The 16,317-nt window shown below is 40.6% G+C and overlaps 1 protein-coding gene across 1 annotated transcript in view; it reads right to left on the reverse strand.

Annotated features, from left to right (window-relative positions):
* LOC133960251 (integrin alpha-5-like) overlaps positions 1–8,258 on the reverse strand; it is a 40,369-nt gene extending 32,111 nt beyond the window's left edge. The window contains exons 1-2 of the mRNA XM_062394745.1: positions 7,903–8,258; positions 375–499 (exon numbers count right to left, since the gene is read on the reverse strand). Of these exons, the coding sequence (XP_062250729.1) occupies positions 375–499; positions 7,903–8,105 (328 nt within the window). The 5' untranslated portion in view covers positions 8,106–8,258. The remainder of the gene's footprint in view (positions 1–374; positions 500–7,902) is intronic.
* Positions 8,259–16,317: the final 8,059 nt, after the last annotated feature.

A 16,317-nucleotide genomic window follows, 5' to 3' on the forward strand; every position in this document is an offset into this window, starting at 1 on the left:
TCAAAGCAGAGAAGCGTTGGATTATGGGCTGCACGGTGGCAGGGGGCTGCACTTCTGACCTCAGGGTCAAGCACTGAGGTGCTTGACTCAAGATGCTACCTACAACTTCTCTCAGCCAGTTTTATGGCTGGTTTGAGACAGCTGAGAGTTTAATGTACAGTCTTGTCTCCACTGTTTAACAGTGTCATTGGGGAAAGGGACATTTTTATATTCTGGAACAACGTGAGTTAGTTACCGCTGCTGTGATTACGATGTAGGGAAAATTGCCTGCTTTGGATTTCAAATATTGAGCTGGTTCTTTTTCAGATCACATTTTTATCGTGTGAGGGTAGAGAGAGGTCAGCCATCAATTTAGGTTTTACAAGACACCCTACCTTGCTTGTCAAAGTGGATAATACTGCAGTTAGTTTGGCTCCAGGGGCACGAGTACACAGCTCCACCTTCGGTGACGTTGGGCTGGCTGGTGTTGGCCTTCGGAGCACCGATCAAAATACTGGTACTAGCCAGGGGAAAAGACAAAAAAATCATGTAAATCAAAATGAGGAACTCAGCAGAGAAAAAATATATGTTATATAAAGAAAGATTTGCAAATAAAATTAATAAAACATATTATGTTTCAATATTTAGACAGTATGTTATGATATTGTACAAATAGAGACCAGGCATTTTCATTTTCATTTCAACAAACAGGCAATATATAACCACTTCCAGCAGCCCAGTCTCACTTCAAACTCATTCACAGGAGTGAAGTGGAGTAAGGGAGTCAAAAAACAATAAAGAGTGATAATAAGAATAATGATGCATATGAATCATGAGTGTTGTGTGTTGTGGACAGGCAATAAGGAGCAGGCCCTTTTTAGGCTGGCATGAGGAGAGATGCCATGGTGACACGTCATTTGAGGGAAGGCAAGCCACAAAGTCAGGCTTGTGAAGCCTCTGATTGTGAACCTTTAAATGAGGGTGGCAGTGGGGATTTCCACAAAAAGACATGTGAAGTGAAAGTGATAACGTTAGGATGCATGAAATTTGTGTGGGGGACAGGAGGTCTACCAAAAACGTCTATATGAGGAGATCTACAGATCATTTTAGGAGGATTTATAGTATTGGGCAAGACAAGAACCTGGGGGTTAAATCACAGGCGACTTGGGAGCACCTAGTGAATTTTTCTCCTGATATATCTGAGTATAGAGTCTGGCAAGTTTGGCCTTTCTATAATAAAGTCTAAGCAGTAACTTGAATTGTATAAGACTAAACTTAGCACAGTTAGAGGAAGAGTTGACAGCTTTCAGGGTTTCGTCCCAGAAGTCATCAGAGAAGGAAATCTCATCATCCCAATTAGCTCTAATTTTATTGGTAAAATACTGCATATTATATTACATACACATTATTGCTGATGCAACGTTAAATATCTATCTATTATTTACAATACAAGTTCAGATTATGTCATTTTAAATTGGGCAAAAGCTCTACTACATCAGGATGAGGTCCAACTCAGGATTGCATTGCTTTATCGTCGGTTAATGACTGAGTTTAATAACCAGTGTAGCCAGGAGAGCGTTATATAAAAGCCAAAAATACTGTGTACTTCTACATGATGCTGAATACAGAAATATTATTCAGGATCAAAGCCATAATGTCAACTTCCTCCTTAGTGTATCAATGACTTTTACTTAAGTCCTGGTCCAAAAGAGAAGAATCACTTGCAACAACATATCAAACAGCCATAGATCTGTGAGATATTCAGTATCAATCTTCTATGCTATACCACATATTTTATACACAGGTATGACTGTACAACCTATTCTCATTTAATAATTATGATGCTACTGTATATTATAATTATTTGAAGTATTTATCTTATTATTACTAGTATATTTTATGTCTGTCTTTATCCCCTTTTGTAACTTCACTAAAATTGTCTTTCACCTTTACAACATCTTGAATCTAGACTTTAGAATCACTTTGTGATCCTAATATTAAGTGAAGTTACTCGTATACTGTTGTTATACTTGAGTTTATCAATGCTCTTTTGGCTATGTGTTCGGTCTCTGGGAGCAGTTTCTGGGTGAAATATCTAACTTCTTAACCACTTAATGTTCCACCATGTTCACCACAGCCACCAAGTATGTCTGCCTGCTGTTAAGTGCTGAGCAGGTGGTGTACAGTAATTTTTTAAAGAGCTTGTTTGCCGAAAACAACAGCCTGCTGCTGGAACCAATGCTGATGGAAGTCGTGAGAGTGAACCACAGAGCGAACGTGCAGACAGAAAAACCAAAACAATGATCTGAACGACACAAGAAAACTCAGTAGAGCTGAGGTTACTTAATAATGACTAGAGCAGCTTTTGAAGTTAAATCTCTACTTTTCTACATTTATGTGTTGAAACTACTACAACAGCCTCCATGAGACTGGAATTGTAGTGACATGACAGAAAGCAATTACTGTAGCTCTTTGTAGCTTGATGAATGACAATCATCCTTTTTTTAAATGCTCATTTGGTGATGGGTCGAGTCTTTGTTTAGGTTACACAGTCATAGAGACATGCTATGTGGTAGTTTCAGTGTTCTTACAATGAGGAGAGGATGTTGCATGGGAAATTGTGTCTGCAGGCTCTCTAAGTCCAAATCCATGAAAACATTTGTATCATGACTTGTTAAGATACCTATCTGCTGATTAGGCAGGGATGTGGTTTTAACACTTCAGTTTGAGAAGAAATATATGATATTCATTTGATTTTTTTTTTGTGCTGGAAGTTGTAAAGTCTATAGTGCAAAATAAAGTTAGAAAACGTTGTGTTCATCATTATCTTTTATCGGCAATGGAGAGTATGGCTATTTCAGAAGTCTTGTACAACAATTTTCTGAACCAAGGTCCTAACTTTTCAAAATAAAAGCTTCAGCTCAATATGAAGTTCGACAACCAACAAACAGATGTTTGAGGAATAACCCTAAACCTAACCCTGAATGACAAGAATTGTTTTTGTGAATGTAATTGTGACTATCATGAAAACATGCAGTGCATGTGCAAATGTGTGTAAACATGTGAGTGGGTATGAGCACAGTCTCAGGATTTCAGACATCTCTGCTAAAAGAGCCTGGGCTAGAGAAAATGGCACAACTAAAGACACTGGTGACTGATGACATTAGCAGAGATCACACAGACTCCCTCACCATCCCCCAAAAGTCTGGAGCGCAAAGGAGGAATATTTACATGGCTGGATAAGCTTTCCTTATAAACCGCTCACTCCACAGCCCCCTCAGCCGCCCAGAGCGCGGGCTTTCAGTGGCTTTCTCTTTCAAAGGTACACCACTTTGAACTGCCCACCCTGTGATCTGTGCACATGTGGAGCTGAAATGTTAACCTCGAGTCAATTAAAGGCACTCGTCATGAGAGCTTAACGTCCAACAACAGCCTCCCCAACAATGTGATTTCATGAGCGTGATGACGGATGCCTCTGTTCAGACCTGACATCAGGATTCCTTTCCTTTAACTCACAGTCAGCACGAACATCTGCACACAGAGGTGTGTCTTTCAGCTAGGCTGGGTCAAAGAATCAACCTGTAATTTTTACCTAAGGATTTATGGGCTCCACCTAATGACACACATTTATACGGTATATATGCAAGGTTAGTCACACACGTGGTAGATCTACAGTCACTTAAAAAGAACATTGGAAGACGGAACAATGACTTTGGTTGAACTCATTCAACTTAAAAGGTGAAACTCATAAGACGCTGATTTTAAGAGGGCACAAGCCAAAAGAGTTGGGAACCACTGATGTATAATGATATAATCTTCCATTACATTCAGAAGAAATGCAATATATATCCATATCCAAACCAGCTTAGCTTCTCTATCCCAACTAATCATGTTCAGGCTACTCAAGATTTTATCTGACTTAATACAATAAACAGGATATGATGGTCATGTGAGCCATATCCCCTGAATATTTGCTTTACAAGGTTAACATGTAAATACACTCATTAAACTCATACATACGTGGGTGGCCCAGAATCATCCGACAAAATACAAAATGATTTGTGAGTTTTCTGCCTTGTCGTCTCAGCAATCATGAGTGAATCAGAGAGTAAAAGGCACAGATATCGACAATCATTTCTGGAGTATTTACTCAAATGTGCAATGTTGGTTTAACCTACACTAAAGCTGCATTTGCTATTTGCTGTCCTGTAAGGGGGAGCTCACTGTCAGGTTGGTAAACATTCAAGAAGTTCACTGGCATCAGGTCACAGGATTTCAAAAGCCATGTCCCATTTCTGTGGTGGCTACTTATTCTAACCAGGGTGTGAGAATAGTGTGTTTACAATGAGGAATTGACAAAATCATTGACAACACCAACAACAAGCAGCTCTAGGAGGCTGCACAGAATCTAAATGCCACATCCACAATAACTACTGCATAGATTTTGGCTTCAAATTATGTCATTGGTGCAAGATGGCAGCACTTGTATCCATAATATTTCTAACATTTCTAAACAGCAGGAGGAGACAGACACACGTGGTCCATATTCATATACATATATGTATATACTGTGCTCACATTGAATAAAGCTAGGTGCTTTAACAGATATAATATTTACTATTATAGTTTTAACATTATTTAACTTATTAGCACTAAACACTAGAAGAGTAAATTGATGGGAACGTCAAGATTTTGTAGATATTTGGTCATAAAATAAGGTTTTCAACAATCAGAAGTTTCAAGGTCAACAGATAACTTTACAGCAACCCATTCAATTATTGCTAAGACATTTCTCTACAAACCTATCAGTGATGCTACACAAAAAGTCAGAGAATAATCCTCTGGTAAACATTAATAACAATAGAGAGTTTATTGTGAAGTATCAGTATTCTGGTAGGATTGATTTATGCATTGTATAATGGTATAATTGTGAAAAACAGCAAAGTAGGATTTTCTAAATCCTAACAGCAAAACTGTATAGTATCACAATTGGTATATAATACATAGTGTATAAATATATTGTATAGTACAGTGCTGGGACTCAGTACAAGAATTACAGCTCATGGGTTTCCAAAGTCACATGCAATCAAAGTCATAGTATATAGCGCGAATAATTATAGTAAAAATAACAATAATGTGTCCCTCCCAACATAAAATCCCTTATTTCCATCCTAGTCAATGTGCTGAAACGTTCCAAAGCTCACTCACTCATTTTTGTTTCTGCTCAGCTGTAATTATCTCAAGATTGTTTAAAATGAACGGAATCAGTTTTGGAAAAGCCCTCGTCAGTGATAACATACATCCTCCCAGTCCAAAATTTCTCTCATTATTACCTGACAACTTACTGACTGTTTATTTGTCCAACATAGTCTCATTCTCCTGATATGAGGTCGGCCCCAGCTTGAACACGCTCGATGGACCTGCTCATGTGCTGACACGGTGCAAACAGAGATGGCGTGGTGAGCAACAGCAGCGACACTTAACAAGGCGCCCTACAACCGAGCAGTCCAGTAATTGTCAGAATGCATGACAACCAGTAAAAACAATCCCATCGGCAGAGAGAAAACATCTCCCTCATCGAGGAAAGCATGCTTCTCCCGGCTGCGTTGTTTACCCACCACATGACAAGAACCACTGGGTTCATATGGAGATGTTCAGCAACAATTGCAAGCTGTCAAAATACATGAGTTTGGTCAGAAACACGGAGTGGTATTGTTCAGTGTCAGCAAAACTATTCGAGGCAAATTGGGCTAAAGTCTGTACAAACTGGTGTAGATGAACATCTCAGTAATTACTCTACAACATGCCCTCTCACTGCCAGAGGCTTAGTTAAGCAAACTGACAGGATCTTAACCAATTTCCTCACAGGAAAATATACAAATTCATTAAAGCAACATTGCTTTAACTCGGTGAGCCCTCCAGGACGTTAGTGAGGGAGAGCTGAGGCCCAGAGAGCTGATAAGGTGTAACTGGGATTTAGATAGCAAAACATTTATATAGCAGCAGTGCACTTATCAAACATTGTCTGCCACCAGCTGCTCCGATAAGCTAGAGATCCCTGCCATCATCGATTCAGAGCTTTCAGGTGATGTAAAACATCCTCCAGAGATTCTCGGCTTGCGAGCAGCACAGCTGTGAACAGCTGTACTGTGAGGACCTGCCAGAAATGTATTACACTGTTTCTGCACAAGTATACTACACTGAGGGTGATGAGACAGGCTGTTCTGTGTTCCATCGACTGAACGCCCTCTATACAATCTGGTCATCCTTGTCTCAGAGTAACGACAAAAAAGGAGTTCAACCCCATTATTGCATTGATGTACGTAGGCTACAGAGCATCATATTTTATAAGCTAATAACCTGTTTTAATGTCCACTCTGTAACAACTAAAGCAGAAAAAACAACTTGTTCATCCAAAATACGATGAGGTTGAAATGTAAATTATCATGTATTCCAATTCTACATAATTCTACATATGCACAGTGCAAGGTGTGACTTCATTAATGTAGTCTTTGTTACCATGTTGATTTGTGGTTAAGTGAGCCTGCTGGCTAGGTCACAGTTACTTCCTTTTAAAGCTGGGCTACAATAACACTAAGTGCTGAACAATGGCCACCGGGGCCACAAGTGATAATTATGGGATGAGCATGTTTGTGTGTGTGTGTGTGTGTGGGGGGGGGGGGTTGTATTGGTCTTGCCTTGCACCTTGACCTTGTCCTTAAACAACTTACAGTGCCGCTGCTTTCAAGTTAAATAAAAGTATTCCCTTTGCTGCACAAAAAAAGAGTTTAATCATATTTCTCTAATGACTAAAAACAGGGTAACCATTAATGCGTTGTTTTGTATGGAAATATAAAATACTGTATTGGAATATAACATTCTAGTGTTATAACTGGCAATCTAAGAAAGATCCCTTAACCATTAACTACCTTCTGTGTTTCTCAGGGATAGCTGGAGATTCAAAATCTTATCCTAATTCGGATATATTGACTTCACACCTCATTCATAGACAGACTACTCTGGATGTGAATATGTGTGTGTTTGTTCCAGACTAGACCCGAGAGTTTCCTTTGTGAGGTAAACAGGTAATGGTAAAGTACATGCTGGGTTTGTAATGTTTGATCTTTGACTTGCTATCACTCAGCAGTTCCTCATCTGTTAACAACACAACAGCAACCTTAAGTCTGTACTCACATTAACATTAGCATATTTCTACTGCAGGTTTCACCCCCTCCCCCCCCCCCATCTGAATCACACACACACACACACTTACACTAAGAGAGAGGGGGAGAGAGAGAGAGAGAGAGAGAGAGAGAGAGAGAGAGAGAGAGAGAGAGAGAGAGAGAGAGAGAGAGAGAGAGAGAGAGAGTTGCATGTCTGTTTCCAATCATAATGGAGCAGGAATCCAGTTTGTGTGTGTGTGTGTGTGTGTGTGTGTGTGTGTGTGTGTGTGTGTGTGTGTGCGTGTGTGTGTGTGTGTGTGTGTGTGTGTGTGTGCGTGTGCGTGTGCGTGTGTGTGTGTGCGTAGCATCAAGAACCATAATTTTAAATGATGATAAGATCATATGAATGATTCTGATGAATAGTGCCTACATAAAAAGTTAATGGTTTTTCAACAGAATCCAATGCACATCATAATACAACTTTACTTATTTGCAAAAGTAGACTCTTTAAAAACACACACACATACACCTTATACCATATATGTATATATATATATATATATATATAGTGGGTGTAGTATCATGTCATAATAGAGCAAAACAATAACGGGGACTGGAGTCATAAAGACCTTATGAGTGTGTGGAAATAAGATCACTACCACTAAAGAGGTCAGTCCCTGTTAAATCCATAGAACCCTACTGTGGTGTGCAGAGAGTGTTGCCCTGAGGAGCGGTGTGTGGGGACGGATGGAGACTTTACCTGGACGAGTTACCGAAGAACTCCACTGAATAGCCGAAGTAGCTGCGTGGTGGTCCGGTGAAGACGACGCGCGTTTCGGTGTCCAGGTTAAACGCTGCGCACAGCTGCACCAGGAGAGCCGCCGCCGCCGCTAGGAGCAGCGCTGCGCAGGGACTACTTTCCCCCCATGCCCGGGAAGCTGAAGGTCCAGCAGCGATGCACATCTCTTCTCTTGCGCGTCTCTTCTCTCATCGAAAAGCCGCAGCGCAAAACACATCATCCGTGCCGTTCCTTTCGGAAGAAAAACCAATAGGCACAGTTTGCTGAGGAATCATTAATGTGGGTCCTGGATGTGTCCCCCTCGGCTCCAACAGGCTGCTGGTCCTCAGTGAGTGGAGAGAGAGGTGAGGAGAAGCAGAAGGGAGGCATGGAGAGGGAGGAGGGGGTGTCATTACAACTTCACTTTGGGGTGGAGCTTTCAATATTACCAGCGATATTGTTGCAAGCTGTAAAACGCAAGACCCGAGACTAGGGTTAACATCTTTTACGAGACTGATGCTGGAGACTGAAGGATATATGAAGTATCACAAAAACTCTAAGGGATAGTTCACCCAAAGATCACAATTCACTCTGTATCTACTCACCACTATTCAGCTGGAGGGGTGGGTGAAGGGTTTGAGTCCACAACACACTTCTAGAGTTTCAGGGGTAAACAGCGTTGCAGCCAAATCCAACACAATTGAGGTAATATTGGATCAATTCTTCAGACCTAAAAAAAAGCAGATACAAAATATATACCTCCATACTACTCCCATGGATCCGCAAGCCCGACATTCAAATGTGAATCAAAGCAGTGTCATTTAAACCCTGTTTTTAGCTGTTTCATGTTCCCTGTGATCCACACACGGACGTGGCTCCACAGGATGACATCAGAGGACATTTAGGCTAAAAACAAGATGTAAACAAGATGTAAATGATCCTGTTCTGAGGCGAATGTGAACGCCAGGGCTTACTGACACTTGGATGACACCACAGGAGCAGTATGTGTTTGTTTTTAGTTTTTAGGTTTTTTTTACGTTGGAAGAATTGGTCAACATTTACTTAGATTGTATTGGATTCTGCTGCAGTACTGTTCACCCCTGAAACTCCTAAAGTGTTTCCTGAGATCATCACTTCACCCACGCCTCCATCGGCATAGTGCTGAGTAGATAATGAGTATATTTTCCTTTTCGGGTGAACTAACCCTTTAATGCATTAATTCTATCACTATGTTATGTAATATATTAACAGAGTGAGGGAAAACCATTCATGCAGCTTCTTGTTATTCTATTCTGTTTCCATTGGACCTGGCTGATGGCATCAGGAGAAGCCGCTCAGGGGTAATGAACCCAATGGACAAAGCACCTTTGGGGGAAAAATGTAATTCTCCCCTCAAATATGTTTTTTCACAGATTTGTTTAATCAATCAGTTCTGAAATACCACATTTGTATTCATTATCGGTATTTTAAACCTTTGAATCAGTTTGTTTTTGTTTTTATAAAAAAACAACACTATATTTTATGCATTCTTATTTTTGTGCAGTGTCACATAAAAAAATTCCCTCTTAACGCTGCTGTTGTGGGGTATGTACTGTAATGGATTATTCCCAGGTCACAGTCTGTAACAAAGGGTGATAGGGCTTTTGTTGTTAGAGCCAGCACACATTGGAACTCAATTTTGCAAAAGCACTTTCTAACATTGTTAAGAAAAGTGCTATTTAAATATATTGTATTATTATTATTATTATTATTATTATTAATAATAATAATAATAATAATAATAATAATGGTAGCCTGGTGCAATGAATGGATCAGCATGTGCTGTAAACAAAAATGTTCTATCAAAAGTGTCATGAGGTTTAACTTAAAGCAACAATCTGTAACCATTTATTGAAATAATCATTCCAGAGATGAACAATTACCGTTTGTTGTGTGCAGCAACAGTCACGTTGCATGAGGAGGAGGAGTCTGTCTTTATATAGCACATAAAATAAAAAATTCAATCTTGTGAAAGCCACGTTCTGACAGCATGTTTGGAACTGAGACGAGGTTTGGGACTTGAAATGGGACTAGGAGTTGACAATCTTCAGGCTTATAACGTGCTCCATTTTATGGTCCATATTAAATAATTGTGACTGAGCCAGCAGCAGTGCAATGAGCTGTCACTTTTGATACTCTGAATAACAGACATTAATGGCATTTACACTGTAAAATAGTTTAAGCAGGTTCAAATAGGAAAAAGACAAGTTTCCCTGCTTTAGAAATGTGCGTTTACTGAGCTAAATGTGGATAACTTATTATGACTGAGTTATTGTAATGCAAATACAAGAGATTTAATTTCACCAGATTTAAGAAAAGAAGAGGGTTTTATACAGTTTTTTTAAATTAATAGCTATGGGGCAGTGGCCCTGATGTCAAAACAAAAAAATCCCAAAACACAACAGCAGATAACAAAACACACAACAACAAATCTCAAAGGCATCAACTTCTAATCGGTACCTACTATGATCAAGGCCTCTTACTGATTGGACAGATGCATTGTGTTTTGTTGTTGCGTTTTGAAGTTCTAGGCCACAGTAGATATGGCTTCAACTCTTTCTTTTAAGTGCCTAGACTTTCAGTCAGAGGACCTCATGTTCTAGTGTTCTGACTTCTAAAAATGAAAACCAGACATTTGAAGTTGACTTAACTTGAATTCCTTAATGATGCAATTAAGTGTTTTAAATTTTCAGTCAGAAGTAGACAGAATAAAGGATTGTTTTACCCATAAACAGAGCATGGTGATGAATGTAATGATTCTTATCATTAGAAATACAGATTACTGCTGACAAATCCACTGAACTGTGGGTGTCCTGAGAGAAAGCACCTGGGTTCAAATCAAGTGTTGCGTTGACAGTTCAAACTAGCTCAGATCACTTTAACTGCACATCTTCCCTGGATGCTTCCCGTCATACAGAGCTGTTGTTTTCCTCGAACATACTCTTGCAAGTCACGACAGAATTCAGTGTGACTAAACCTAGCAAACCCCCAGTCATCCATCTTCAGCTCTGTCTCTCATCAACTGCTGGTAGTAGACCTGCTGTCATGGCAAACTGACAGGCAGACAAGCATACAGGACGGGATCACTTGGAGGGTTCCTCATGCGTGTGTGTGTGTGTGTTTGGGTGTGTGTGTTGCCTATAGGAAAAGAGGGTGTCAAATCTGAAGAAGTGTGAGTCACGATGTGTTACCAGCCAAAGGCAACAGAAGTTGGACAAAGAAAGTTTTCACTGTAAAAGCCCAATCACAGCACAGAGGAAGCATGCTGGGCCACATGGAAGCTGATAATACAAACGTGTTGTACCCTTATAAAGAAACAAATGCCAGCTGATGGTGCTATAGGCTGGAGTTTGTCTCATGTAGAGAAAGTTGTTTCCAGCCCTGAGGCTCACTGTTAAATGGAACCAATTCAACTCTTAAGTGAGGTCCATTATTACACTCTTTATGTTGTACCTTATAAAAGCTTCAGGTTATAGATGGTTAAACTAAGTTATTTAGTGTCCTGCTTGTTAGAGAGAGACCTGGAGCCGCTCAGGGGACAACGTTAGCATATGGTGTTTCTTGTTCAGTGGCGATCAACCAATCCATGACCTTTATTGACCTCTGTTGGCATGAAGTACGAACTGCAACAAGTTGTGTGAAACCTTTAACAAACATTTAAAAGAATGTAGTGCAGATCAGGTTTTTACAGTGGTCTCCCTCACTCATAAACCACAAAGTCACATTTGTATCATGTAAAGCTGTAAGTCAACTAACTACAGCCACTACAGAAAAAATCGGGAATCTTCTGCGACTTGTAAATCTTGCTCAGATGAAAAATTGCTGGCTGAGGGGGTTGTATATTATATAGTTCCTTTAAAGCAAGATGGGATTTAAATATATTTTTTTTTTTATCATACTTTGCACCAGAAGCCACATTTGTGTTCATACAGAAAATGCACCTTCACAGACATTCATAATTGTTTGAAATACTGAATTGTTTTTTTTAATAGCTGTTTATTTGCTACGTGGTGAAACATGAAAAATTGCCTTTTCTATCTTGTTCAAATGCTTGTGCAAAATCTGTGAATTGGTTCCTGAACAGTGGTTTGCAAATTGAACTTGCTACTAAAAAGCTAAATAGTCTGCATGGAAGATAAAGAAGCTGTGGTAACAATTAGTCAAAAACTTGATTTAAGACAGATGCAGTTTAAAGCTGCAATAATCAATAATTTTAAATGAACAGTGGTTTGAGTGGCAAACTCTCATGGTGCATCTCATGGTAACAAACCCACAGAGAATTATCACCTGACTTTGCAGAGTTTTTCAGCATTTGTTCATTGTTTTATTTTTATGGCCCATAACTGTTTTCGATTTGCTCTCACCGCTCTATCCAACCCTGTTTCTAGCAGCAGCAGCAGCAGGGAGAGACTTTCAGTAAAGCATTGGTAAACCCACTGTATGTTAACTGAGCACCGAAGGGCAGAAATAAATGTCCAGCTAACTTGAGGAGCATTAAGCAGACACTAGGGTACTTTCTCTTTGGAGCTGGAGGAGACCTAAACAGAGCTAAGCGGAGGGTTAATATTAGAATTATACTCATCATGTAGCCAGTAACAACCCCACAGGATTGCTAATATTTCTCTTTGTCTCGCACTTGTGTAAATATGCAAATGCTTGCTAATGTGTATCTTGGTCCAAATCAAGCATCAGATTTTTTATTTGGGGTTTAAAATTGAAAACGGATCTTCACCTCAGAAGAAGTTTCATTGTATAATCTTAGGAATGGCACCTGTAACTTCACAGAGGGTCAAACAGTGGAGGGGTCGTGTGTTGGTTTTCAAACTCTACCTCAGTGTGAACATTGGCCCAAAAACCAAAAGTTGTTATCACATTAGACTTGAAACGTTGCAGAAAGTCAGTGATAAACGGTTTCATACTGTGGGGACTCTTAACCTTACTATGAAAAAGAAGAAAAAGGGATAAAGTGAATATGGGTTGACCTTTCCTGATTTGGCTCAAGCCTGTGGAAAAGGAGCATATTCCAGTGGGTGTGCTGAAACTGCAAAAGCTCAAAGACCTTGTGAGGTAATTGCATCTGCAGGCTAATTGAAAAACCCTGAGGAAAGAATTGTGCTGTAACACCTTTTTAGCTTTTCTTTTTTTAGCAATTATTTTCGTTATATGTGGATGGTTGTAAAGTTTAAATGCCTTCATTTTCCACTGGTCACCTTGCCAGCCATTTGGGGGATTTTATTTAAGCCTTTTCACAGCCAAACCTACACCCATCCCCCACATACACACACACACACACAAACACACACACACACAGACGCACACACACACACATACCCATATGCACGCATGCAAAGGGGTGTCTCCATTATGTCAATGAAGGGTGATAAGAGACATAACACACACCTACTAGAAGTGTCTGCATGTTGTCTTGAGCACCAGAATATGGAGAAGAGAGCACTCTTCTCAACACACACACGCACGTACACACACAAACACATGCACCAGGCCACCTACACACACAGGAAGCTGCAGAATTACCACAATTAAAACAACAACCTGGCTGTGAATGTGGGAGTTTTGGGGGAAGGATTGCTGAGTACATGCTCAAGTCAAAGTTTGGGTATTTATAAAGCCTGACATGACTCACCTCAGGAGGATCAGATATCTTGGGTTCTGACCTGACATGACTTATAGCATAATATGTGATCTGACTAAAAGAACCCAAGGCTAATACCTTAATAGAAGATTTAACGTTGACCTGAATTCACTAAACACTTCAGAGGGATACTCAATCAAAGAACTTGCATAATTTCATGCAACTCTTCATCTCAAAATTGATCTACAAACATCTGTAGTTCTAAACACTGGTGAACAAATGGTACAGTTGGCCTTTTTCTTTGCCTATCCAGTTTGTTGGTTCTTGGGTATTCTTATATAAACAACGGTGTAAAGTGTAAAGTGAAAGATGACACTTGTAGTGACAAACAATAGACCGTATATGAAGGATTACAGTTCTCCACTTCCTCCCACTATCCACAGATTAAGTCAAAATAGCCAAGATATGAACACTGCCATCTTGTTCATTGGGAGCTGGAGTTTGCTCAGTAGTGATCGATGGATGAAGCCGCAGTAGCAAGTTCTCCAAAACACAGAACAGCTGTGTGTGAGCACCTCGTATACAAAGAAGTAAGAGCGCATGCACAATACACAGGAAGGTGGTGTTGTGGGTTGGAGGATCATCCTGCAGCTCAAGGACCTCCAGCTTCAGCAGTCATCTACCATGCTGAAGTATCGTAGAGCAACACACTCACTCACAACCGGCTCCAGGGACGTTTTTGTGTGTCTGAGCTCTGACCTCCAACCTTCCCTGACCTCTACCGTTCCTGAGTCGGGGGGAGAGGAAAAAGAATATTGTTACGGGAAGGAATACAGCCTGAAGATTTCCTCTATACTATTCCCACTGAGGTTAAACGTGTACCTCCGACAAGAAGATCATCAGAGTTTATGTTTTCGTTGGTGTTTGTCTGTCTATTACTCAAAAGCTACTGAACGGAAATTATTGAAACTTGGTGGAAAGCCGGCATATTTTATTTTTAAAACATAGGACAAGATGGTGAATGTCTCTCATAAGTTTGTAGGCCTTTCGCACTGTGGTCTGAAGATGAATTGCCAACCACCAGAAGATGTTCGTGACCACCAGCAGTATTAGGAACATATCTTCAGTTGTGTAACTTAGTGTCATCAGGGGGTTTCGGCCTTTTATTTAAAAGACACCCTCTGCTAAGGTAGGCCCACCACAGGCTCATCAAACGTGCGTGTGTCCCTAACATTGTGGGGCCCAGTTGGGGTCTTTCCTCTTGATCCAGAGCCATCGGCTGCAGCTTCTGCAGTCCCTGATTTTTCTTTTATGGTCTGGCACAGGTTAGTGCGTGTTTTCCCAGCTCTTTTAGCAACCTAATGGTGGCTGTTGCAGTAAAACCCTTGTAGCTGGGCAGACTATTTGTTGTTTAGCCTCAGTTGCCGTCTCTGATTCCTTTCATCAACAGCATCCTCCCGGGGTTCTCTCCGAAGTAGACGGCATGCAGCGTGTTGGAAAACCAGATCTGGTCCTAGGGTGTTGAGGCAGTATTTCCCAGACTTGGGTTTGCTCAAACCGACCACTCTTAAGAAGAAGAGGAGGCATAACCAGGAATTATTTTCACTTTCTTTGATATTGCATGATAGGGTGCAAGCCGGGAAGTATGCCCTCTGCCAGTGCCCCAGCTCATTCATGTTTTTTTTGTGATTCAGCAATTTGTTGCTATGTCAGTGCAAGTGCATGACCTATACAGACATTCAAAAAGTTAATTCTCCTTCTTTTAATATTTTCCCCACAACCAACAGAGACATATATTCATGGGGGTGTATGCACTCATGAACATACAGCAGTCAAAGCTCTGATTGGTTCTCATTTCCATCAGCCTGATCCACACTGAGTTTGAATGATGAGGAATGTGAGCTAGCAGTGGTTGTAACTCCATAGCTCTCCCAGGGACCATATCCGAGTTTATCTATCATCCGGATTGTCAACACAACACCACTCCCTAATGGACCCGAGCAGATACTCCAGTTTGCCCTGTGTAACCTACTCACCTACTCCCCTCGAGACGCTGCGAGCGCACACTCACACCACAACCGGGCAGAGAAGCACGAGGCTGGCGGAGAAGAAACAGGCCCCAGAGTGATGTGCTCAGCCAGACAGAGGCCCCTCATTGAGAAAAAGACAAACAACAATGCATTATATTCACATTGGAGTGGAGCCTCGAATCCTCCACTGTGAATATCACCTTTCAATATTAACCTCGCAGGGACGGAGCAGCTCTATTAATAACAGAGTCTCAGTTACCACTGGATTTCTAACAAAAGAGGTGGGCTTGACTGTGGCTGTCTGTGTCCTGATCTTTCAGTGTATTCCCACAGGTTGCCTGAAAAATATTCCAGGGAAATGTGTCTATATTTAGAGTGTCTGGTTTCTCCTTCACCGTGGAAGAAAGGAGGAGAGAAGGAAACCAAGAGGAAGATAAAGATGTAAAATGCTCTGGAAGGAAAGGCAACATAATGAATTCATTATTCTGTGTTTGATAAGAATTTAAAAAGCCTAAACCACTGCTATCAACCAGCAACCATGCCCACAACCACCTAAAAGGGCTTCCTGTGAGTTGAAAGAGTAATTAATCGGAGGAAATATCTCATTGCGTATTCAGGAAAAATGCTCCAGTGGAGGAAAAGGTTTTCTCTGCCCCCACAGGCAAAAACAACAGCTGTAAATCAGCGGCCAGGTAGGTTGTAAACCCTTTTATATCCAGATGTTATTTCACAGGA

The sequence above is a fragment of the Platichthys flesus genome, chromosome 2, assembly GCF_949316205.1.
Source record: "Platichthys flesus chromosome 2, fPlaFle2.1, whole genome shotgun sequence".
Taxonomy (NCBI): Eukaryota; Metazoa; Chordata; class Actinopteri; order Pleuronectiformes; family Pleuronectidae; genus Platichthys; species Platichthys flesus.